The 24,057-nt window shown below is 45.0% G+C and overlaps 2 protein-coding genes across 3 annotated transcripts in view; one reads left to right on the top strand and one right to left on the bottom strand.

Moving 5' to 3' along the window:
* Positions 1-13,818, top strand: part of micu1 (mitochondrial calcium uptake 1) — a 28,766-nt gene extending 14,948 nt beyond the window's left edge. The window contains exons 6-12 of the mRNA XM_076076529.1: positions 4,328-4,442; positions 6,100-6,182; positions 6,750-6,950; positions 8,361-8,498; positions 9,867-9,975; positions 12,745-12,834; positions 13,010-13,818. Of these exons, the coding sequence (XP_075932644.1) occupies positions 4,328-4,442; positions 6,100-6,182; positions 6,750-6,950; positions 8,361-8,498; positions 9,867-9,975; positions 12,745-12,834; positions 13,010-13,173 (900 nt within the window). The 3' untranslated portion in view covers positions 13,174-13,818. The remainder of the gene's footprint in view (positions 1-4,327; positions 4,443-6,099; positions 6,183-6,749; positions 6,951-8,360; positions 8,499-9,866; positions 9,976-12,744; positions 12,835-13,009) is intronic.
* Positions 13,819-16,142: 2,324 nt separating this feature from the next.
* nolc1 (nucleolar and coiled-body phosphoprotein 1) lies at positions 16,143-24,017 on the bottom strand. Of its 2 annotated transcripts, none has more exons than XM_076076903.1 (14): positions 23,868-24,017; positions 23,501-23,556; positions 22,659-22,807; positions 22,429-22,544; positions 22,234-22,336; positions 22,000-22,121; positions 21,702-21,804; positions 20,951-21,067; positions 20,791-20,874; positions 20,349-20,699; positions 18,059-19,906; positions 17,698-17,825; positions 17,526-17,609; positions 16,143-17,410 (listed from the first exon to the last, which is right to left on the bottom strand). In XM_076076903.1, exons 1-14 carry the CDS (start codon positions 23,976-23,978, stop codon positions 17,252-17,254), a joined length of 3,531 nt encoding a protein of 1,176 aa, XP_075933018.1. In that variant the 5' UTR covers positions 23,979-24,017; the 3' UTR covers positions 16,143-17,251. The 2 variants fall into 2 exon arrangements, with proteins under 2 accessions (XP_075933018.1, XP_075933019.1); XM_076076904.1 differs by having other exon boundaries at positions 22,429-22,541.
* Between the last annotated feature and the right edge of the window lie 40 nt (positions 24,018-24,057).

The raw sequence follows: 24,057 nt of genomic DNA, 5'->3' as shown, positions 1-24,057 counted from the left end.
GTTCCACATCAGAGTACATTATTCTGATGGTGTTCCCAGAATAATTACGAGTTATTAACAGTACACCTGCTCTGCAGTGGCCCCTGGGACTAGAGGTGGAAAGCTAATTCATCAGTGTTCTCTCCACCCACACAGCCGCCCGCCCACCTACAGACTGCGGTGTTTTGGTCCTGAGGTACATCATCACGAACAAGGAGAGAATATTAACTCTGGACCACTCTGATGGTCAAGGATACATTTTTGGTTATGGGTGTTTTGTTGTTCAAGGCAGAGTAGGACGTAGTATAGAATAATGTAGTGTGTGTGTGTGTGTGTGTGTGTGTGTGTGTGGGGTTTTTCTTTTTTTGGGAGTTGGATGGAGACGGTGCCCTAGTTGTAGGCGGTGTAGCACAGAACAAGTGCACTTACACACGGGGAGAGCTTACAGCCACCGCTCACAAATGTCAGGCGCAGGCTCGGGCTGACTTTTCCCTCGAGCAGGTCACTCCGATTTCCCTTTTCCCTTGAAACACTTGTTTCATTGAACCTGTCAAAGTGACAGTAACCCCGGAGCTACCCCATCACACAAAGGTACTGATCCATTTTTAATGCATTTGTCTCGCAGGTCTTGGCAGGACTCAGCCTAGACCCATAAATTCATCTCTTTGTTGCGGTGCTCAGTGGAGACCACGCAGACAACGGAGTCTTCTGACACTATCTGAGAAACGTCATTGCGTCTGTTGTGCGATCATTAATATGGCAACACAAACTGTGTCCATATCCAGTTCTTTCATCATCTACTCTGCTGTTATCGGGGTGTCTGCAGCTGCGGTGTCCGACGGGGTCACAGATGTAATCAATAGTGAAGCACAGTGGCCAAGTCTAGAGCTGCCATCAGCTCCTAAAGCCAAGCGCACGGCCACACAAATTGATGGCGGAGCAGCATAAATAACAAGAGTGAAGCGAGCAGAGAATGGATGGGTGGCATGTGATGTAAATCTAGTAAGTGTCCACGCTAGAAGTCTGCAGTATAGTGTGTTGAATGATGTCAATCACAGTCACTTCACCAACTGCCTGTTTTCCTTTATTACGAGAGGAGGATGCTGGATGTCAGAGGTGCGCGCCTCCTCGTCAGCACAGCTGTGATGTAACTGAGCCCATCAGTGTCATGTGGTTGATTTGATCATGTAAAGTTGTTTATATTTGTAATATATAGTCGGTAGAAACTAAGGCTATATAACAATGTAGAATCATATAATTCTTCAGTTTTGGATTTAACAATGAAATGTTCGAATCCTAGAAGATCTTTTTAATGCAGTCCAAGTTTTCAAGTGTGTCACTTCTTAATGGTGTGCTTAGAAAGTGTCTCTTAGGCACTCGTGTGAAATGAGCAGAAAGAGATGAAGCCCCTTTGCATGCACGCCTCTGGCTGTGCTCCACTTGTATGGGCCTCATTTGTTGTACTCTTTAAGTTCGGGTTAGTTTAATTGTGGCCAGGGCTGCTCTGTCGCCTGGTGCACTGGAGAGATTAGCTCCGGCCAAAGCCGTAACCCGGGTGTATGTGAGAGCAGTTCATTTGACCGCCCAGCCAGCAGCTCTGTCAGAACAGTGTTTCTGCCTCAGCTCACAGGCTAGTTGGGTTGTTCAGTCCATCATCTGCACACAGCCCGGGAAACTTGGCCATAACAGAGCTGACACATGCAGACACGTATGAACACATGAGGCGGGCTCAAGGCAGAGATTTCAAAAGAAATCACGCTCACCTACGTCGCAGACAGCTGTGAAGTTGACGCTGATCAACAGACGCGGCGGTGGCTGTTAATTAACTTGAGTGCTGCAGCAATTAGATTTACAGTCATTTGAAGATCAGTGCTTTGGGGGGAAATCTAAGATGGGTGTTAAATACAGACTCCGATGAAGTTGAGATCCTTTTAGTGATTGCAGCCGCATATTTGAAAGGCATTATGTCCTCTGGGTAGATGAATCAAAACTGATGAAAGACTCGACTGATAAGACGCAGAGTCTGGGGAATCAAGTAACCTAATGGGGATCTCTTGTAGGTAAAACGTGTTTTACCAGTTATCTGAATTATAAATGCATTTTTATAACAACTTCAGTGGGAATTGGAGGTGAAGGAAAGATGGAGGATGAAGAGAAGGATAGGACGTGGTTTTTGAAAGCCACAGCGCAGCTTGATATACACACTGCCATCGCTCTCTGTCTGCCGGAGAGAGTGCAGTGTTACGTCATACAATTGTTGGAGAGATTTACAGTATGATAGAACATTGTGTATGTGAGCGAGAGCAAGAGAGTGAAAGCTATACTGTGCGCTCAGCACAGTGAAGTCTGTGGCTGTAGAGTGGGATCCTAAAAAGAGAGACTCGTGTTCTCCTCTGACAGGAACACCGGCTGCATCAGAAGACTACGGGCTCCATGTTTGTGTGTTTATTGGTTAGTATTTCCACACACACGCTGAGATCTCCTCTTTTATCAGCTGAATATGCTATTTGGCTCCTCTTTGGCCAATTATATTCGGATGCTTTTTCGCTGAACGTCATTTTGGCTCTTCTGCGGGGGTGTTCTCGTCCTTGACTCGGGACGCTGAAAAAACCGAGTTATTATGCCTAATGTGCTCTGTGCCTCCGTTCTGATCATTATAACAAGGCCCAGTGTGTTCATGTGCGTAGTTGTGTAGCCGTCTGTGCCGTTAAAATACACACTTTTCTGTTTTTTGGACTGGTGCTAGGACTCTGGCTCACCTCAGGCCTAGAAGGCTGTCTCTGTGTGTCGAGTAGCCAACACCAACCTCTATTACTCTCACTTTCCCTCTTTACTCTTTAATTACGTGTTACATACCTGTCCCTCTCTAAGCATTCTCTTACACTTGCACTCACCTGAATGTTTATGGCACAAAGAATGAAACGTTTGCCTTTTGTTATTTCTCTGTGTCTGCCTCTCAACCAGTAGCACTGCTCCAAAAATAACTTTTCTCTCTCTCACCTCCCCCTCTCTCTCCCACTCCCTTCTCCCTTTGTACTGTAAAATGTACAGTAGATAGCATCAATAATAAATGATGCAATAGAAACCACTATTTTCTATATTTGCGTCATCGACTTGTAAGAGTCAAGACACCAATTGGGGACAGTGATGTATTTGATAGATAGAAGCTCATACCAGTTGTCTTTAGCAGCGATTTCTGTTCATCACGAGGAGGGAGTCGGTTCATGGGGAACGAATTTGAAAGAATTTGATGTTATGCTGTTAAGGGGGTGCCACCACATTTTAGTATTCAGTGTATGCTTTTCCCAATTAATTTAAGAGAGAACATGGGACTAGCTTTCATTTGCAATTTCCACTCAGCGTACAGCTCCATTGACAATGCAGATAATGAGTTTAATTGACTGTTCACAGCTGCAGAGACAGCGAGACATCAAATTCAATTTGAGTGGTGTCCCCCAATTATCTCGTTTTGAGCAAGATGCTATCTCTGTATGTATGTGTGTGTGTGTGCGCGTGCGTGCGCACTATAAATGCACATGCGTGTCTTTGTCTTTCAAGGCCCTGCTAAAGACAGCAGAGGCCACGCTGCTCTCTAACAGTTGTTTCTCCTCCTTCCTCCTCTGAATTGGACCTCTTACAGACGGAGGTAACTCCACATGGGCTCAGCGTGGCCCAGCCCCCCCACCCCCTCCCCCAGGCATGCTCTGTCCGTCTGTCCACTCTGTTTGGTGGACGCTGTCTTTTCAAGTCTCTTATCACCGAGTGTGTAGTGTGCATGTGGTTAAGTCACTCTTTCATGCAATGCTGTGAATATACACATGCTGACAGAAAAACGTGTGTGAAAGAGAGGGCTAAAGTCACTTTGTTTTTAATGATTAATACATTGGGGTTGTGTCTTCTATATGGTTAATCAATAGTGTGTGTTTGTGTCACAGTCGCTCGTGATGTTTTTCCTCTCTTTATGTCAGTGTCACACTGTGAGTACAGCCTCTGGTGGATAAAGTGTTTGGAACTGACCACAAACTAATTGCTTGTCACTACAACCCTCACTTGCCTGTACGGCTTCATGTGTATGCAGCATTTGCATGACTGTTATTGTGAAAAACTGTCTATCCATCACCCTCCTTGTGTACCAGGAATATTGTTTGTGTGTGTGGAAGTATAGTAGGTGTGTACAATCCTGTGTTTTGAACAGTCTCTGATTGACTCTCAGACACACACACTTGCTTGCGCACACACACACAAAGCCACACCTGGGACAACTGTAACAGCTGTAAGGCTTGTGCTGAATTAAAAAATCCTATGTTTTTAATCGACCTTTTCCTTTGGTTGTGACCTAAATGAGCAGAAGATCGCCCAGGAGAGGGAGAAGTTTGCAGACGAGGACAGCATATTTTACACATTGGGAGAATGTGGCCTTATCTCCTTCTCTGACTACATCTTCCTCACCACTGTGCTGTCCAGTAAGTACATTGTTGACTGCACAGAGATCTAATGGTGCTGATATGACCCATCCCATTCAATCCCACATCCTTCAAATCCTACACACTGATCACAAATCAAACCCAAAGAAGATCTTTTCATTTCCTTCTCTGCTCTGGGCTTTTTCTTTTTCTTTTTTTACTGCATCAGTCTAAGACAGAGATTGAAACACAGCGATATTTTCCAATATGATATTATTAGCCGGGTTACGGAGCTGTCTGTCTGATCTCCAGCTCTCTCAAGGTAAATAATGTGTTTCACATAATCCGTTAGCTTGAGCTGCATTGGTGGTGAATACAGAGAGTAACTTTCACGTGAAAAAAAACCTCCTTTTCTAAATGTGTCACAGTTCATAATAATGAAAATAAGGCTCTGACTCCTTACTCTCCAATGCCTGGTAAAGTCATATCCCCGGCTTAGCTTGACCGTTTAATATAATCCGTTCATATGGAGGAAGTCTCTGGGGACGTTTTCAAGGACAAGTCATGTTTAAGCAGACGCGACAGCGTGCCTTATGGTTGCTTTCAATCCATTTAACACGGCAGCAAAAATAGTGCAACGGAGGATTTCGCCTATTGGTTCAGGCCTCATAGTCGTACACATTTACTGCTTTTATACGGAATCATTCGTAAGATATGACTCTATTCATCTTTCATATATCCCTTGAAGGCGTTGGTTTGCCAGGGCAGGAATTGTTTATAGTTGTATACAGTAGTAAAAAGTGAAGCAATAAAAACAATTTATCAAATAGATGTTGTATAATAGAATGAGTGTAAATATTATTGCGTTAAATCAGATGAACAGTGTTGTTATGATGGGAAAATGTACCAAAGAAAGCTTCAAAATAATAGCCTAAATGGTTACATGATTTCTATTGAAGTGAAATGCTTACATACATTATGTAACAGCTGTAAACTTTAAAACAACTTTTTTTTTTTTTTTTTTTTTAAATACTTAAATACTTTTTTTTTTTAAATAGTTATAGCATCAAATCATAACAGAAGTTCTCTCAAGACACTTCATATAGAGCAGGTGTATATCTTACAGAGAGCCAACATTCCTTCATGATCAAGCACAGTGGCGAGAATAAACCTCCCTGTAACGGTAGAGACCTTGGGCTGAACTGGGCTCTGGGTGGGCGGCCATCTGCCTCGACTGGTTGGGTTGGAAGAGAGAGAAAGAGAAAGGAGCTAAAAGAGTCTCTGTAAACAACTCTAAATGGAAGCGCTGTTTGTTTAACCATTCCCTTTTTTGTTTGTTCTGTCATTACCAGACTGTGGGTGCTAACATTGTGAACTCAGCCTTGTTATGCTGCTGGCCTGAAAACTCATTTCACTGTCTCTGGCCGCGTGGTCGTTAATGTGACGTGGGTGTTTAGCAGCAGAAGTACAGCAAATGCCATTTGCAGAAAGTGTACACAGATTGAAAACCAGTGCAGCGAATTGAAATGTCATTAATGCAAATTTTATATTCCAGATTAGCTCTGTGAAGCAGTCATTGTGCAGTCTGACGGCCCCTCTAAAGTGCCCCATGTTGCACCACTGGGGGGGGTTTATGATGAAAGCTCGGTGGATCCACTGTGACGTGCCATTTTCATATTGTGTTGTATTGATTTCAGAATTGTGTTTTTGTGTCCAGCTCCTCAAAGGAACTTTGAGATTGCTTTCAAGATGTTTGACCTGAACGGCGATGGAGAGGTGGATCTTGAGGAGTTTGAACAGGTGCGTAGCCACACACACACACACACAAAACACACACACAAAACACGCACACACTCAGTATATTGAAAGGAGACATTCGGTTCAAACAGCGAGCCCACCCGTTAGGACCGTGCTGTACCCACAGCAGCGACTGATTGCATTACAGTAACCAGTAACTCACGCTGACAGGCACTAAAGGAAGGTTGATGTGCAACACTGACATTTTCTCAGAGGGAAAAGATAAGTGCTGTGCTGCGCACTTAGTCCAGATATCATGATCTCTACCACTGGATGTGATGGAGAGTTCATGATATACAGTATTGTTTGTATAGAGATTTTTTGAGCTAAACCTCATTATGTCAGAGAATGAATGAAAGATGCTTTCAACTGCTTTTTAATATGATGCAACCAAGTGGTTTTTAAATCAAGCTAATCTTATACAAACCTCACAAGCATCCTCACAACATCATTTTTTTATGAGAATATTAGTGGATTAATATAAGTAAATAGTCACAAGTACCTCTGAAACCTAGTCTACACCATCGTCCTGGTTGACATGGGACCCCCCCCCCCCCTCTCAATCCCTAGGTCCAGAGCATCATTCGTTCCCAGACCAGCATGGGCATGCGGCATCGCGACCGCTCTACCACAGGAAACACCCTGAAGACGGCCGGCTGCAGCTCGGCTCTCACCACCTACTTCTTTGGAGAAGACCTGAAGGGGAAACTCACCATCGGCAGCTTTCTGGAGTTTCAGAGGGAACTGCAGCATGACGTGCTCAAACTAGAGGTAATGAACGAGTGGAGGAATATAGCATGATGCTACTCTACTATTGCTTACAATTCTAATCAATATCTTGTAATCTTAAATCTTAGTCTCTGCTGCACCTATTCAGGGACTAGCCTATGCTAATTGACAGTGGACAGCAGTAAATATTGCTGTTCCTGTTATGACGTTGTATATAAAACACATGAGAAGCAGGCCAGAGGATGACAGAAGCACTGTGTGGATGGTCTGTCAGCACTATGCCAGTGTCACTCTCTCAAAGCTGTGTCGTTTGGTTATAGAAGCCATCTTCTGTTTCCTCAGCGTGACACCAGACCCCTCCTCGTGCCTCTACAGTTACAGCAACCGATCAGTGTTGCTGAGCATATGGTTATTCTAATCCATTTAATTAGCGTGGGGAGTGCCTCGCTGATCACTGAACCGTAATGGGTGCCGTCATCTGAAGCTCCAAGAATAGGACTGGAGTCGGCGCATCTGCCAGAAAGAAAGCGCTATCTGTCAGTTCTTAATGGTACCACGATGCTGTGAGAGGGAAATCATAACGCCACAGATGAGAATGACACCAGCATGAATAATACAATCCAATTCCTCCAATTCACTCGTCTCTTTCTTTATGTGCTGACCCTGCAGCTCACCCGAGGCCATTGTTCACCAGCTGTAGCAGTTGTTTCTTATTCTTGTCTCTATAACGTTCATGAATCCTCTTGTTCTTTAATTCCCAATGAAGCTGGAATTACAAAAAGGTTTCAGAGCATCATGTATACATTTTAAAATACCGCAGGAATTCATTGTCGCTGTCTCCATCAAGCCTGTATGTCGATGCACAACAACCGAAATGTCAGAATAACCAGAGCTGCTGTCGTTAAGCGCGTCCTGCCATCATCTTTACTGTTGTGGTTCACTCTCACCGCTCTAATAGTGTCGTTTTCAGCAGACAAAGCTAAAACATACAAAAACTCATTTCATTTTGACCTCCCCTCATAACGGGTAGATCCTCTGCGGGTCAGGTCACCCCTGAAATCTTTACTGCAGGCTTATTTCAGCTCAGTCATGAGCTGCCTCTCTCAAGTGCGACAAATTAACATTTTGAGAGGTCGGCGTGCTCAAGAGAGAAAGAAGGGAGGGAGCCGCATAGACTCAGACATAAATCCACTGGATTGACCTGACACAGCGACGTCCCACAGCTGTTAAGCCATACCCCAGTGGGACATTGTAAAAAAATAATAATAAAGAAATAAAAGCCTGCACATTCAGATTTAGTGTCGCCAATGCCGGCTCCAAGCATGATTCAACCGGAAGCCTGACACCAGTATTTACTGTTCCCCATCTCACCATGCCCTCCTCCTTCCTATTCATTTGTTTTGTCCCTCTGCACAGCACTCAGTCTTCATCTGTGTCTCTCTCACGCTACAGTTCGAGAGGAACGATCCTGTGGACGGCAGAATCAGCGAGAGACAGTTTGGGGGTATGCTGCTGACCTACAGCGGCGTCCAGTCCCGTAAACTCAAGCAGATGCAGAAGGGCTTGAAGAAGATGTTCAAGGACGCACAGGTGATGTTATTGTGGAACTCCTGAGATAAGTGATTGGTACTTTGCGGTTTTATGTGGTGCTACGTTTGGTGGCGTGGACTGTTTCGATAAAGCGGCCTACATGTGAGGATGCGTGACAGACGGTGGGTGCCTGAGGGAAAAGGAGATTGTGCCGGGACATTGCGAGTGTGTGAGACAGACTGGGACGTAACGTGATACATCACCCGGAGAGGACAGCGCACTCGGAGCCTGACGTTATCCACTTGACTGACACTTACTCTTCTACCTTCCGCTATCTCCGTTTGTGGTGACCAAACACAGAGAAGCCAGTGCTCAGCAGCAGGGCACAATTACTCCATCTCTGTTAGAGCTTCCTAATAAAGCCTTCAGGCTTTGTCCTCCTTGGTTGCTCTTCTATAGGTAAACAACTTAAGGAGTCAGTCTACTTATTATACTCGGGATGCTTATTTTGTTTAGTTCAGATGCACGCTTTCTTGCAAACAAGAGTTTTGACTTTCCTTCCCCTACACGTACTTTCACAAAACACCACCGCCTTGCTCTAAGCAAGTCAGATGACTCCGCTGGGACACACCAAACAAGAGAGATGTAAAAATATTCCAGATGCAGAGGGCTCAGAGTTTATACACCTATCCCTCTCCCATTTCCAGTGCTTTGCATCAACTTTGGCTTCATGCCTCAGCGTAATGAGCCCCATCAGTCAATTGACTGAAGATACACCCATGCATATCGTATCCCCAGAAGTGTTGCAGCAAAGATCCATCCCTGTTATTTCTTTTACCCAAAGATAGTAAGCATCACATGAGCCATGATACGGCACATTTGATGGTTAAATGCAGTGTTTAGCAGAGAAAAGAAAGCAGGGAAGCTGCCGTGTCCAAGGCACGAGAAAGAGATGAGGCTGGTGCTGCCAGAGTTGTGTCTCTCTAAGGAATTAAACTGCAGTAAGCCCCCCCCCCCCCCCATTCCCCTCTTTTTCCATGCCGGTGTGTCTCTCAGCATTGGCATAACCTGTAATGTAAATGAGAAAAATAGTTATTTACAGCCTGAGACCAGCTGCTCAATTTTCTTTTGCAAATGAGCTCATCAGCAGCGTGGCAGCTGTGTGACTGTGCGTCCGTGTTTCTATGTGCACGTCTGTTCCCCTGTCCTCTTCCACGCCACACACACTGTTCATCCACGTGTGTCCACTGCCTCTGCCCACTTCCTCTTGTCGTTTGTGTCACACTGCTGAGCCGCTCCCGGAATGTTACTGTGCGGTCCCAGCTCGTGTAATGACGATGTTTTTGTAACGATCTGGGAGCTCTAATGCCCCCGGTAAGACGGCAGTTTTCTCACCAGACTCATTTTTGTTTATTTCATCTCATGCAGGGCATCACATTTGAGGAGGTGGAGAACTTCTTTACCTTCCTAAAGAACGTGAACGACGTGGACACAGCCCTGAGTTTCTACCACATGGCTGGAGCCTCCATAGACAAAGGTACTCCCACATGTGCCCGTTCTCTCTTTTCTCCAGAATTACTCCCCTTCAGCCCCAACTGTTGTCACTTTCACCCTCGGTCTCTCCGAGCTGTTAGCACTCCAGATTGGCTTCCCCCACCTTCTTCTGCCTGGCTTTGCTCTCAATCCTTGCTCAGCCATTTGTCATCGGTTTGTCCATCCATCCTTTTTATCTACCTTCCTCCAGGCTGGCAGGAGAGCGCATGCATTGAATCCAAGAGCCACGAACGTGCACACATGACGGTTCTCTTTGCAGGCTACCGATGCCCACTGACACATGCCAGCGTCGTCATCACCGGGGGAGGAGGGAGAGTAGGGTTGGGACTGGGCGGACCCGTCATTACATGGTTGCTCCAGGATGGTGTATGTCACCTGTAAGCTGCTGACTGGAGCGTAACAAAAGCTCTAACAACACTTCTAAAGTACCGTCAAGCAAGACGCTAACATTGTACTTCTAAAGATTTCAGTCCTCGTTTGTTTTGGCAACACCTGTGGTTACGTGGCGCTCCAGCTAGCAGTTTTCAATACAGCAGCAGGACGCTGTAAAATGTGGGTTACCTCGTTGAGGAGCTGGAGGGGTGCAAGCGGGTCACCTGCAACTCTTCATCTACCTAAGATCTTCCTCATTGCTTCCTCAAAAGAAAAAAGGTTTAATGAATTCTTAAGGAAACAAGTGAAAAGTACGGTTTACATTTCTTACTACTTAGTCATTTGCAAGTGTCTGTATCATTTCAAGTGTTGATTGTAAGAAGACTTGTTATTTAGCTCACTCTGGTTGCTTCTGCTTCCATGACTCCCGTGCAACATTTAAAACTGATCTGCTGTCAGAAACAAAAATCTTGTTTAGTAGAAACATTTTTGATAACCGCTCGTATAACCCGCTCATTGCGTTTCCTCTGGTACTTCACATAAAGACGTTACCTCTGGTTTGGCCGGTTGAGAATGCTCTTAATGTGAAGCAGCTGCTGTTGGATGTTTAGTTTGCATCGGCAGTAACTTCATCCAGCTCAACAAAATATGAAGAGAGTGAAGAGTAAACCGTTAAAAGGCTGTTTCCTTGTGTGTGTGAAGGACATTTGAACCGGTGTGGAAATACGTAAAATATGATAAAAAATACATTTATAAAGAGGTGATAACTGATCGTAAATGCATTGTATTGTAGAAAGATGCTGAGCATTAATAGCATCACATATGGGGTTTGATTCCATGAAGAAGGATCATGATGTTGACCGTGTTGACTGTTGTTGACTCGGCATTCTTACTCCTGAAGAATGTGTCCACAATGATTATTCAAAAACACAATTGCTAAGTGTCAAATTGCTCATTAAATGAGTCTTATTTCCTTTATCTTCCACAACATGAACCTCTACTGAAGTCATTCGTCTGTCAGATCCCAACAATGAAAGTGGATTAAATGCGAGAGCAGCACGGGCCTGTAGCTTTGACAGTATGGCAAGTTGTTCGATGACTCAATGTTTTCTTAGTTTATTACAGTGATTCAGTCCTCCAATGGGCCTCCATATGTCTTCTGTCAGCACAGCCATTAGTTCTGATTCACTGATGAAACAGCTTCTGCTGTAAGAGAGTGCAGGGTCTACCCCGAGGTGCTCGTCTGCAGCGTATGGTTCCAGCAGCAGCAACAGTAACAAGCTGTGTGTGTGTGTGTGTGTGTGTGTGTGTGTGTTGTAGAGGGGTATTGAAAACATCAGGCTTCTGTAGGTTTGCTGAGAGCTGCCAGGCATGCGTCTGCATATTATCTCCGTGCTCCCGTTGTCCGTGCAGTTAAACCGTCTCCATACTCGTCGAGCCTTAAAGGAATACTTCGCCCACAACGTGATCATTTCTACATCAATTACTCACCTCTTGTTGCCTTGAATCCTCAAAGGAAACGTTGCTTCCATGCCTCCACGGTGGATCAAAAAACTCACAACTCGTGCAGTATAATCCAAGTCTCATTCATCCAGTCACAGGCGTGAGACTGTTCACGTGGATGTGTTTTAAATCGTACGCTGTGTTTTCTTCATGAATTGAAGGCAACACGAGGTGAGTAATTGTCATGAAATGGTCATTTTGTGGGTGAAGTATTCTTTAAGGAGCTCTTCTATTGCTCTCTTCTCTTTTACATCTTGTGTTTCTCTCTTTTTCTCTCTTTCATCTCACTCTCTGATGATTTCACACCCTTTTAGAACAGTTTCTCATATGTGGGTGTTATCTGGAACTGCTCATTATTAAAGGTAGAAAAGAAGGCCACTAATGAGATTCTCTGTGGAGTGATTCAGCTGTTTTTTTGTCTTGCCATTTGCAGGGAGATTTTGTCAGATATTCTTTTCATCCCCAACCTCTCCTCTTCCTCATGCTCCTCTATTTCTCTTAAACCTTGTGAGCCTTTTCAAGTCTGAGGCTATGTAGGTTTTCATCATTTTATTATCTATTTGTTTTTCTGAAATGACCCCAGAGGCTTTTTTTTTTTTCATTCCCCTTTTTCATTTTCAGCTAGATGTCCTGATGCTGCCTGTCCCTCCTCCTCCTCCTCCTCCTCTCAGCCCCTTTCGTTCTCTCTCTCTATCAGATAAAGTCTACCGGTGAATGGGAGTCCTGCCTGCTATCGATCCCAAGCAGTTTGTCTGGCACACAATGTCCTCCACATGAGTCATTTATGAGCTGGCTTGTGTGACACGCACCTCTATTATTCTCCTCCACAAGATGGTGACTCTCTCTCTCTCTGTGGTTTCCTCCCTCCTTCTCTCAGTCACCATGAAGCAGGTGGCCCGCACCGTGGCCAAAGTGGAGCTGTCGGACCACGTGTGTGACGTGGTGTTCGCTCTGTTCGACTGCGATGGTAAGTACCTGGCTGACTACATTCATGGAAAGCAAATAAAGCCTCAACTGACGGGTGGAAATCATCAATAAATGGACGTCGTCTCCTCCCCTCGCTCTTCTTCATTTCATCATCTCTCCCCTGTCCATCACCCTTTCTCTCCCTCCTCCTGTCTCTCCCTGTCTGTCTTCCTCAGGTAATGGAGAGCTTAGCAATCGGGAGTTCATAGCAATTATGAAGCAGCGGCTCATGCGTGGGCTGGAGAAACCCAAGGACATGGGCTTCACTCGGCTGGTGCGGGCCATGTGTAAGTGTGCCCAGGACACGGCCTGGGACTTCGCCGTACCAAAGACGCAGTAGAGACTGCGTGTGAGTCAAGCAGCATCAAACACCGTTTACCTGCAACAGGTCTCAACCATTCAGACAGACCGTTAATGCAATGGACTCATTCGGACCGCAGCTGTGAGAGACATCTTCAACCATCAACGCATGTTGCTGTAGTTCAAACTATCAATATAGTGAGTGGAGCATGCTGACGCAGCGCATTCTGTCCCTGAAAGGCTTCTCTAGCATGCCTCTCCAAGGCATCGTGGGTATTTGTATATAATAAAATGATTATTATTATTTCTGCCGTATTCTATTCTTTTATATCTGCGTTTAACACGTTTTACCGCAAAAGGCCGGAAGAGGAATCCATGTTATTTGAGCTTCGGCTGTATACATGCTGCAGTAAGTCTGTTCTCTACGGACAACAGACCCTTTATTTTGCTATTTCTTTGGTGGGACAGAGAGCAGACGTCTGTAATCTTGTTGGCGCCTCTTCATCCAGTCTTCTCGCTCCAACAGCGTCTTCATTTTGTCCCATAAAAGATCAATGATGCTCGTCTTGCTTTACAATGTACTGTTCAAAGTGTGTATTCTTCTAATTATTGCCCACTGAAACACTTTATATAAGACGGATGTCAAAAGAAATGCTCTATTAAAGATGTTTTTAATAACGTAAAACCGATTACGCTTTATTCATGAGCGACTGTGTTCTGCTCGACTCGTAAGTTTGATTGTTGTCCTGCCATGTGCTCGTTTTCACTCTTTGACTCTGAGGGGAAAGAACAGTGGGGGATTAGTGAGACTAATCTACGGCGCACCGAGGAAGCCATTTGTTATGTGAAAATGAAATTGGGTGGAACATTTCGGAGCAAAACTGCTCAGCTGATTGTATGACGTGCCTTTGAATGTGTGCCAGGGGAAGATGCTAATGTGTGTGTGTGTGTGTGCAAGAGTGGTCAGCAGTTTTGTCTAATTGAAATGGGCAGTCCTCGGCCTCTGCTGCCCATTAAAGATTGTCCTGCAGCCCCTTTGGTACACACTGTGCTGCATCGGCCTGAAACGAGCTGGCTTGCTCTCTTGCACACACTGCGACTGACAGACGGACGTGGTACTCTGCAGCGATTGCTGGGCTGGAGATTAGGTTGAAGGGCCTCTCATCGGTACTCCTCACCCGTGTTCTTGACAGAGCTTAAGTCTGGCGTTGCAATCAAACGGATCGTAAAATTATTTTTTCTGACAAATTTAAACTCTCCAAAATAGGAGATACATGGTGTTCTTTGGACACCGACAGCGACTCAATACTCAATTCATTTATCTGCTGTACAGCCTTCCTTGCCCACCAGCACTTCCTTCACCATAACCAGTGCTGCTGATAACAGTGATGTTCATGGGAGATTAATCTACATATACTTTGTTTGTTTTATGAACCACTTTAGTCTGTTTGGAAATTGTGAAAAATGCAGTCAACTTGTTGTATTCAACCAACAGTCAAAAAAAACAACCAAAATCTATTTATCATGATATGAAACAGAAAATCATCTAAAACCAGTGGTAGTGCTTGATAAATGACTTTAACAACTAATTGACTCTAAAAAGAAATGTTAAATTAGTTTTCTCTCAGTTAATTAATTAACTCATTTATTTCAGCACTAACGGCAGCAAAGCAACACTCTGCTTTAAAATCCTAAAGGTCCAGCAACTGGTAGTGTGCTCGTGGATTCCAACATGCTGCCAGCAAAAAATCGCCCAACGGCATCGAGTCTCTCAACATCAGTTCCATCTGGACTGCGAAATTGCCCAGTAACGGCTCCACAGTGGCTGTAAGGCAGCCCCCCCCCCCCCTCTCCTCACCAGCTCAGCTGTGTAAACCCCCGAGCAAGCCTGCTCTGTCAGCTTCCCCTGCTTGGTGAGCACTGAAGCAACGCCCAGTGGTTGTCAGACTTTGGTAAGGGGGGGGCTGTTGTATTTGGAGTGACTGCAGACCTCCCTCCAAAGTCAACAGCCCTTTGTGTGTGTAGGCACAGAAATGTACACACCGTCTCCTCAGAGCGCGGATTCATAAACAGTATGGACAATGCACATGCTGTTTGTCAAGTGTGCTAAGGAATTAAGCTTTTTCTTCTCACTGAATGCAGCGAGTGTATACGCTCCATTAGGCCATATGTCATGTATTAGAAGTTAATGCAAAAATAATAAATGATATATTAGTATTATTGCAGAAATGTGAGCGAGATTAGATAGTCACACCAGGGCTTAGTTAATTAAAAGTGATTGACAGTATCGAAGCTGTGAAAAGAAGTTGGTTACTGAAGTTTTATCTCTAAAGTCAGATTATTATACTGCTGCTGGTTTTTACATGAAGATAATTTGGCCAAAAAACTCAAAAGATAAGCCTGAACATTGGAGGAATTAATGTTAGTTATTTTTCCAGTGAATGTTGGAAGAAAAGTAGCCTTTGCCACGCTGCTGAAAAGGAGCTTTTCATATTTCATAAAATACAACTGTATGAAAGACCTAAATGAGTTACTTGAAAGGGACAGCATTGAAAGGAATACAAGGTCATCAATTCTTTAGATCTGGTTTACAAAGCGGTGACAGGCGGAGCTATTTTATGTCTGATGCTCTAATTGCTTGGTAAAACAATAACAGACATCTTGCATTTCTCCACACTGAACACTGGGCAGATAAACTGAACGGACAATTCAGACCCGAGAGCATGTCGGGGCTATTGGCCTTTGTTTGGGTTAAACGGGTAAGTCAAAGGGGCACTACCCTGGTGATGTCATCAGGGTTACCTCTCCTTGGGCTTGGTTAATGGGAAGTGTGAGGTCCAGCCTCTGGGGAGCATGACCCATATTAGCAGCCACTCTCAAAACTGTCCCAAGGCAAGTAATGAGAAGTGACACCGCAGTGCAAAGAGCTACATGACTGCCATCTAGTGGCTTTGATGAAAGTGTAAGGAGCATCCCCTCCAGAGAAAGAACCGGCTACTACAGACGGACTGATTCCCTAATACTCTTTAATGAAGAAGAAAAACAGATACATGATGGATTTGATATCTTTTGTAGACTATCATTCCATAACAGAGTTTATGATTGTATGCATGTTTGTAACTATAGGACATTTGGAGATGCATACTGAAAACATTGAAGTCTTCCCCATTTCGATGTTTGTAAAACGGCAAAAAAAGTCTCCCAACCACACCATTTAATCTTTTCCGTTTTAATTACAGCTACAAGAATTATTAAAATATAACAGTTCATACAGGAAATTCAAATAAATGAAACACAAGGCTCTCGATTATGTTGGTGAAGAATAAATTTGATACCACTGATGAACAGATTAGGGAGGGCTTGAAAGAGGTATCTTAACATCAAAAGAAACGATAGTTTCAAAGCAAAATGGCTTGAGGAAAAGACCACCCGAGGTCCTAAACACTGAAATGGAATAAAACGTAATAAATACACAGTATAAAACTCAGTTCTACTCCTTTAAATGTTGGTGTAATGTAAAGAGGAAACAAAACGGAGCACAGAACCCTCTCCACTCACATCTGGCCAAATAAAAAATTGACAAACCAAACAAACCTGAAGAACATCTTATCCATTTAAAATCAATATCAGCCTTTTGTTACCGCATAATAAAGAACCAGGTGGGATGCATGGCTGTCATTCATACGTAGATAAATGGGAAAGAAACGAGAAGACATTCAGCATTTGAGAATAAAGTACAGGTTAACAAAGTCAAAAGAGGCAAAAGAAAAAAAAGAAAAAGGGGCCCAACACACATTGGCATTCTTGCCATTAACAGGTGGCCTGCAGCCACCTAGTGGCTATAAGTAGTAATGTCACACGGACGTCAACCTTTACCAGTACAGTCTGAAATCACAGATCGCTCTCTTGCTTCAGATCATAGACAAAACCAATGCCCTCCACGATGACCAGAGGGCAGCTAACTAAACGTAAGTGCCAGCTCAGCTCTACGGGTCACATTCCTGTCAGCGTGCTGCTGGATAGTGATGATAGACGACTGTTTACGGGGGGGAGGAAGCAGACAACGGATAGTCCTGATCACAGGTACAGTAGAGTTCAGGTCCAGACTGAGACGGTCCTTAGTCACTGTCAAACTTAATGGAGTTGATTGTGGTGGAGATGGCTCCGCCGCGGTAGCTCCCCCTCTTCTTCTTCGTCTTTTCATGGCGGAATGACTTGCCTTTTGTGAACCTGAGCGCATCGTTGGCTTTCTGGCCCCAGTCCCCATTGGCTCCGTACTGGAATAGCAAGAGACAAATGAACATGTTGTTTGAGAGTCAATTATCAGATGACATCAGCAATCCTGGTGTGTAGTGCGGTTGTAAGAATGCTCACAGCGGTTACTGAGCTCACCTTTGCATCAAAAGAGTTGTCCTGCAGACGGGGATCCACCGCTACTTCTTCTTCTCTTATTCTACGGAATGGTACGTTGGAGGTCTGAAAGACAAGTCAATTCTGTCAAATTATGGCTCCTCCCCTTCAGGAAACTCAGGCTAAGACTAAGTTCAAGCGTAGCAGGCTTTACCTTCTTATTGGCTTTAGGAAACGTTTGTGGGGTAGTTGTTATTTTCTTGTTTTTCGGCGTCTTAACTTCCGTCTCTTCCTCTTCCCCTTCTGAGGATTCTTCATCTCTTTTTCTCTTTCCATTGGTACCTGCATACATCAGAGGAAAAAGGTTACTTGTGCTGCTCATTGAGTGGAGAACAATCGTGAATCAGTCAACAATAGAAGTGTTCTATAAAGCTAAGCTGCATGAAATTGTGCAACATTCAAAAGACCAGGAAAACATTTCTTGTAATGGCTATTTGAGGGATCCAGTGTGCCGGTAACCTTTTGATTTCCCTGTTAAGTGGCCACATCATGTTCTGTATTTGTTTGGGACTCACATTTTGCTGCCGGGGTGTTGGGTGCTGTGGCTGCTTTTTTTGGTGCTTCCTCCTCTGATGAACTGTCAGAGGAGCTGCTGCTCTCCTGAGGTTTAGAAGCTGGGGTTGTCTTGGGTGTGGCGGCAGGTGTAGCGGGTTTTACGGTACTTTTGCCGGCCTCTTCTTCCTCGTCAGAGCTGCCGTCACTGGCTGACGACTCTGCTGGCTTTTTTGGGGTCTTTGGTGTTGTTGCCTTGGGTGTTGCCGTCTTTCCGTTGGCGACCGCAGGCTTAGCAGGGGTGGACTTGGTCTCCGTCTCCGAGTCAGAGCTGTCCGAGCTGCTATCCTCAGCCTTCTTGGGTGGAGCTGCAGCTGCCTTTGTGGCTTTGGGCGTGCCAGCAGGGGCCACTGCTGCTGCTGGTTTCTTGACTGCAGGTTTGGCTGCCTCATTCTCAGATTCTGAGCTGTCAGAGTCAGAGCTGCCCTCTGCTGCTGCCCCAGGCTTTGCAGCAGGCTTTGCAGCAGGCTTTGTGACTGGGGTAGCAGATTTAGCTGCTGGCTTGGCTTTCACTGGTTCTTCCTCGTCCTCAGAGGAGTCAGAGTCTGAGCTGCTTTCTGCTGCAGCAGGCTTTGCCGCAGGAGTAGCAGGCTTTGATGCAGGCTTTGATGCAGGGGTAGCTGGTTTAGCTGCTGCAGGCTTAGCTGCAGGCTTAGCTTTGACTGCTGCTTCATCTTCAGAAGAGGAGTCTGAGCTGCTCTCTGCTGCAGCAGCAGGCTTTGCTGCAGGAGTGGCAGGCTTTGATGCAGGCGTAGCTGGTTTAGCTGCTGAAGGCTTAGCTACAGGCTTAGCTTTGACTGCCGTTTCATCTTCAGAAGAGGAGTCAGAGTCTGAGCTGCTTTCTGCAGCAGCAGACTTTGCTGCAGGAGTAGCAGGCTTTGATGCAGGCTTTGATGCAGGGGTAGCTGGTTTAGCTGCAGGCTTAGCTTTGACTGCTGCTTCATCTTCAGAAGAGGAGTCTGAGCTGCTCTCTGCTGCAGCAGCAGGCTTTGCTGCAGGAGTAGCAGGCTTTGCCGCAGGAGTAGCAGGCTTTGCTGTAGGCTTAGCTACAGCAGGTTTAGCCTTGACTGCTGGTTCTTCCTCGTCCTCAGAAGAGTCAGAGTCCGAGCTGCTTTCTGCTGCTGCAGCAGCAGCAGCCTTTGCTGTAGGAGTGGCAGGCTTTGCAGCCTTTGATGTCGGTGTAGCTGGTTTAGCTACAGCAGGTTTAGCCTTGACTGCTGCTTCATCTTCAGAAGAGGAGTCAGAGTCCGAGCTGCTTTCTGCTGCAGCAGGCTTTGCTGCAGGAGTAGCAGGCTTTGCGGCCTTTGATGTCGGTGTAGCTGGTTTAGCTACTGCAGGTTTAGCCTTGACTGCTGGTTCTTCCTCGTCCTCAGAAGAGTCAGAGTCCGAGCTGCTTTCTGCTGCTGCAGCAGCAGCAGCCTTTGCCGCAGGAGTAGCAGGCTTTGCTGTAGGAGTAGCAGGCTTTGCTGTAGGAGTAGTAGGCTTTGATGTAGGCTTAGCTACAGCAGATTTAGCCTTGACTGCTGGTTCTTCCTCGTCCTCAGAAGAGTCAGAGTCCGAGCTGCTTTCTGCTGCTGCAGCAGCCTTTGCTGTAGGAGTGGCAGGCTTTGCAGCCTTTGATGTCGGTGTAGCTGGTTTAGCTACTGCAGGTTTAGCCTTGACTGCTGGTTCTTCGTCTTCAGAAGAGGAGTCAGAGTCTGAGCTGCTCTCTGCTGCAGGAGTAGCAGGCTTTGATGCCGGGGTAGATGGTTTAGATGCTGGCTTAGCTACGGGCTTGGCTTTCACAGGAGCCTCATCTTCAGAACTGCCATCTGAATAGACAATATACATTTTTTTATTTTGTAAATAGACAGTAATGTACACTAAGTTGCCAGTTTATTGGGTACACCCAGCTAAATCTAATACTGTGTTAAACAGCCCTGCAACAAATCCTACCACCATGTTCAGCCAAACAGTTACAACAAAACATTTGATCCTTCATGATGGTAGAATTTATTACTGGACTGTTGTAGTTAGTTTTAGCTAGCTAAGCTACTAAACTGGCAACTGAGTGTGTGTAACAGCGCAGGGGAAAGAATGGAAATCATTTCATAACCGACAGTTCTCATGATGAACTTTCATGTTGAATACTAGCCTTGATCCCTCCACAAAATGGTTAAACAAAGCGAAGAGTTTCACATAAATTTAAGGTATTACAAGTAATATAATCACTTTTACAGAAATGCCGAGCTCACATGCTCAAAAGTCTGTTACCTGAGCTCGAGGACTCGTCTTTTTTAGCTGGGGTAGTCTTGGCCGGGGCAGGCTTAGCTGCAGGTTCAGCTGCAAGCTTTTTTGCCGTCGTCTCCTCCTCTGAACTGGAATCGTCCTCCGAGGAGGATTCTTTAGCCGGTGTGACTTTAGCTGCAACAGGTTTAGCTGGAGCAGCTTTAGCAGGAGTCACCTTCGCAGCAGGCTTCTTCACCTCCTCTTCGTCCTCTGAACTTGAGGAGTCTTCCTCTTCAGCAGGTGCAGCCTTGGCTGCGGCAGGTTTCGCTGGGACAGCTTTAGCTGGGGTGACTTTGGCTGGAGGCTTCTTTGCCACCTCTTCATCGGAGCTTGAATCTGGAAAGACACGAGCATGAGGAATGATATTTGTCACGTTTGCCATCGAACAACAAAAATGTGCAGATGATTTGATGGTACCGATTATTACCTGAGCTCTCAGACTCCTGCTTCTTTGCAGCGGGTTTGGGCACCACCGCTTTGGCAGCCGGGGTTTTTGCCGGTGCAGGTTTTGCTGAAGATTACAATGCTGTCAGACATGCCATTAAAAACACAGATACTTCAAGTTGGAAAAGGTGGGCCCCTCTTACCCGCTACTTTTTTCTCTTCTTCCTCGTCACTGCTGTCTGACGAGTCGCTGTCCTTGGCCTTCCTGGCTGCTGGTGCCTTCTGGACTGAAGCAGGAGGTGGGACTGCACTGTATACTCCTATCAAGACAAAGGAAACATGGACCTCAGGGCCTCTGTACAGTATTTTAGGCACTTAGGATTAGCTTTTGACATCGTCTGGTCTTCATATAGGACAAACATGGTGGGCGGTCTTGGCCATGGATGTGAAGGAGGCAATGGGCATAGGGAGGAATGAGCAGTGTTGGGGAGGAGGGACTATGGTGTGTCAGCATCATAATTATGGACTCCAAAAAAGGTGCTGGCAAGTTTAAATGTTTCAACTTTTTTGAAAAGGAAACGCTAAGACTACTTCCCATCAGGGGGAAAGATAACAGCACAGACTCCTACTCTATATCCTGTATGAAATGTTTCCATGTAGCGCTGTTTAACAGGAGCATGTCAGTAACGTGTTAACTAATGAAAGCTGTGCTCTCATTGCAAGTGCAATCAAACCTACTCTAATGTTCAAAAAGCAGACGGATGAATAGAACAGCAACGTGTGTGTGTGTGTGTGAGTTAAACTCCGCTACAACAGAAATAAAGGATATGCCGCGGCAACAATCTAACAGTATACTTTATCTCAACAACAAATTGAACTTGTCCTCTTTGGCTCCTACACATTGTGTGTGGAAGCCATCGAGGATATAAGGGTATTTAAAAAAAAAAAACATACCTGCTTTGGTTTTTTTGCTGGGCGGAGCCTCGTCTTCAGATGAAGAGTCTTCACTGCTTGATTTAGCAGCAGCAGTCTTTACTGGGGCAGGTTTGGCTGGAGCCTGTCAGGGCAGGTGGAGTAAGTATAGTGTCATTTATATATATATATATATATATATATATATATATATATATATATATATATATATATATATTTATTTACCTCGTACAATCACTGTTTAATGAGGTTGCTCCACATTTAACTATTAAAATCCATGCAGTGACATTTAGATATGGCCAGACTCTTCTTTGCATACCTTGGCTGGTTCTTCATCTTCAGAATCTGAGGAACTATCTTCGCTGCTCGCCGGCTTTTTCTGAGCTGCAACTTTAGCAGGAACGGCTGGTTTGGGTGTTGTGACGGCACCAGCCTTGGGTTCTAATAATCAGAGGGAAATTAGATGAAACACATTTCATTATCAGCTCAATTTTAGTTCACAATTCAAAGCGGTTGATTACACAATATTAATGACGTCTGGCTCTAAACTCACTCGGTGTAGAGGGTTTGGCGGGCTGCTCAACCTCAGAATCGGATTCTTCACTGCTAGAGCTGCTGTCTTTCTTCCTTACTGCAGCAGGCGACTTCACAGGAGCCTTTGTGCAGAAACAAAATTCTTTAGCATAAATGCACAAGCATAGCCTTGCACCAATGACTAGGTCACTATAATTTGGATGTTTCCTCCTACTTTTGCAGGTGTCTTTGCAGGAGCCTTCTCTTCAGAGTCACTGGAGTCTTCACTGCTGCTGGATGCAGCTTTACTAGCTTTACTAGCTGCTGCTTTAGCAGGCACGGCCTTGGCTGCTAAAACAAACAGAAATGTAATCTGATAATGCGGTACAAAATTCCAGAATGGCACATTACTGACACAATTCGACCAGATTTATCAGTTCTCCATGTCAAACAGATCGACATTACCTGGAGGGGCTGCCTTGGTTGGTTTCGCAACAGCTTCTTCATCCTCGCTGCTGGAGCTCTCTGCCCTGGTTTTTGCTTTCTTGGCTGACGGACCGCTTGCAGCTTTACCCTTGTTAGGAGGCGCCTTTCGTTTCCTGGCTTCTGGCGACCTAGGAAGACCCATTGTTACATTAAAGCTCACATTGTGTTTTTGCCCGGTTTCCCCTCAACAACAGAAGAGAAGAGCGACAGAGTGTATCGATGGCAACTAGAGACAGATCCTGGAGCTGCTGCTAAGGGAGCAAATAAAGACTAGGATAGTGGGACAGCAGCAGTGGGGATTCTATATATTAATTAATAAATACAGCAAAAATGGGTAATGACTGGCATCATCATAAATGTACTCGTGTTAACCAAATGACAAACTGTTGTCCATACGTCAGATGTTAAATTAGCCATTAACGTGTTTTTAAATTATATACACAAGGCTATTCTCTACTTAATTGTAAGCTTGATGAGCGAACAGAGTTGATCACAAATTCAAGGGTTTGCAGATCATTTAAGTTTCACCTCGTAATGTGACCAGTTTAAGCACCAATCTGTGAGGGAAACCTGTGCTTATGTTTGCACATGTTCACTTTAAAACACAAAACAGTGTTCAGTATGCTTTGAGGTAGATTTGTGCTCTGGAGGGATTCTGAGAGTAGACAACAAATCTGGTCAGCCCTGAGAGCATTTTGATAGGGGGGAGGGGAGATACGCACAACGCTGGTAGGCCATATTTTCAAAGTATATTGATATTAGTAAAAACGTAATAAGCTTTGGCATTGGCTGAGGGACGAAAATGACAATAAGCAACTCACTTCACCCAGAAGTCGTAGATGTTGAGGAGGCTCTCGTCATTTTGATCTTGATGAGTCTGTAGAGAAAACACGTGAAGCACCAACGTAGCCCATCAGTTTCAAGGTTTACATAATGTAACAATCAGTTGCAATTTCCCACAATGCAAACCCCCCACTGTATGATTCGCATTTACAATGTAACAGATGCGAACGTTAATATTTGCGTTAATAAGTGGTAGATGAAACACAACTTGTGCACGTGCCCCTACACGTGTTCATTTAACCAGTGGCTGCACGGTCACTGTACGTTACATAGCTATTGTTGTAGTTTTACTCCTCGTGCAGCAACTTCACGTCAAAGCTATACACAACACGACAGGCCACTCACCACTTTAGTCTGTTTCAGAAACTGCTGAGCCGCCTTTGTGAACTTGTTCTCCAGCAGGAATGAATATACACATTTGTAAAGATCACTCGGCTTCGCGTTTTGTTCCGCCATCTTCAACACGCTCCTGGAAGGAAAGGAAGTGAACGGAACACGTGAGCATGTGCGTAGGCGCCTATTGATGACGTTACCA

Source organism: Anarhichas minor, unplaced genomic scaffold (genome assembly GCF_050575085.1).
Source record: "Anarhichas minor isolate MPS153535 unplaced genomic scaffold, ASM5057508v1 ptg000058l, whole genome shotgun sequence".
NCBI lineage: Eukaryota > Metazoa > Chordata > Actinopteri > Perciformes > Anarhichadidae > Anarhichas > Anarhichas minor.
Note: the sequence above shows the minus strand (reverse complement) of the source record. Positions and strands in the feature narration are given on the sequence as shown.

Excerpts from the sequence above, each read along its gene's own strand:
- nolc1 (XM_076076903.1), bottom strand. The coding sequence starts at position 23,978 with ATGGCGGAACAAAACGCGAAGCCGAGTGATCTTTACAAATGTGTATAT. Across the intron at positions 21,805-21,999 it reads AAGATGAAGAACCAGCCAAG|GCTCCAGCCAAACCTGCCCC; the intron begins GTATGCAAAGAA and ends CTGCCCTGACAG. Across the intron at positions 19,907-20,348 it reads AGACGAGTCCTCGAGCTCAG|ATGGCAGTTCTGAAGATGAG; the intron begins GTAACAGACTTT and ends TTGTCTATTCAG.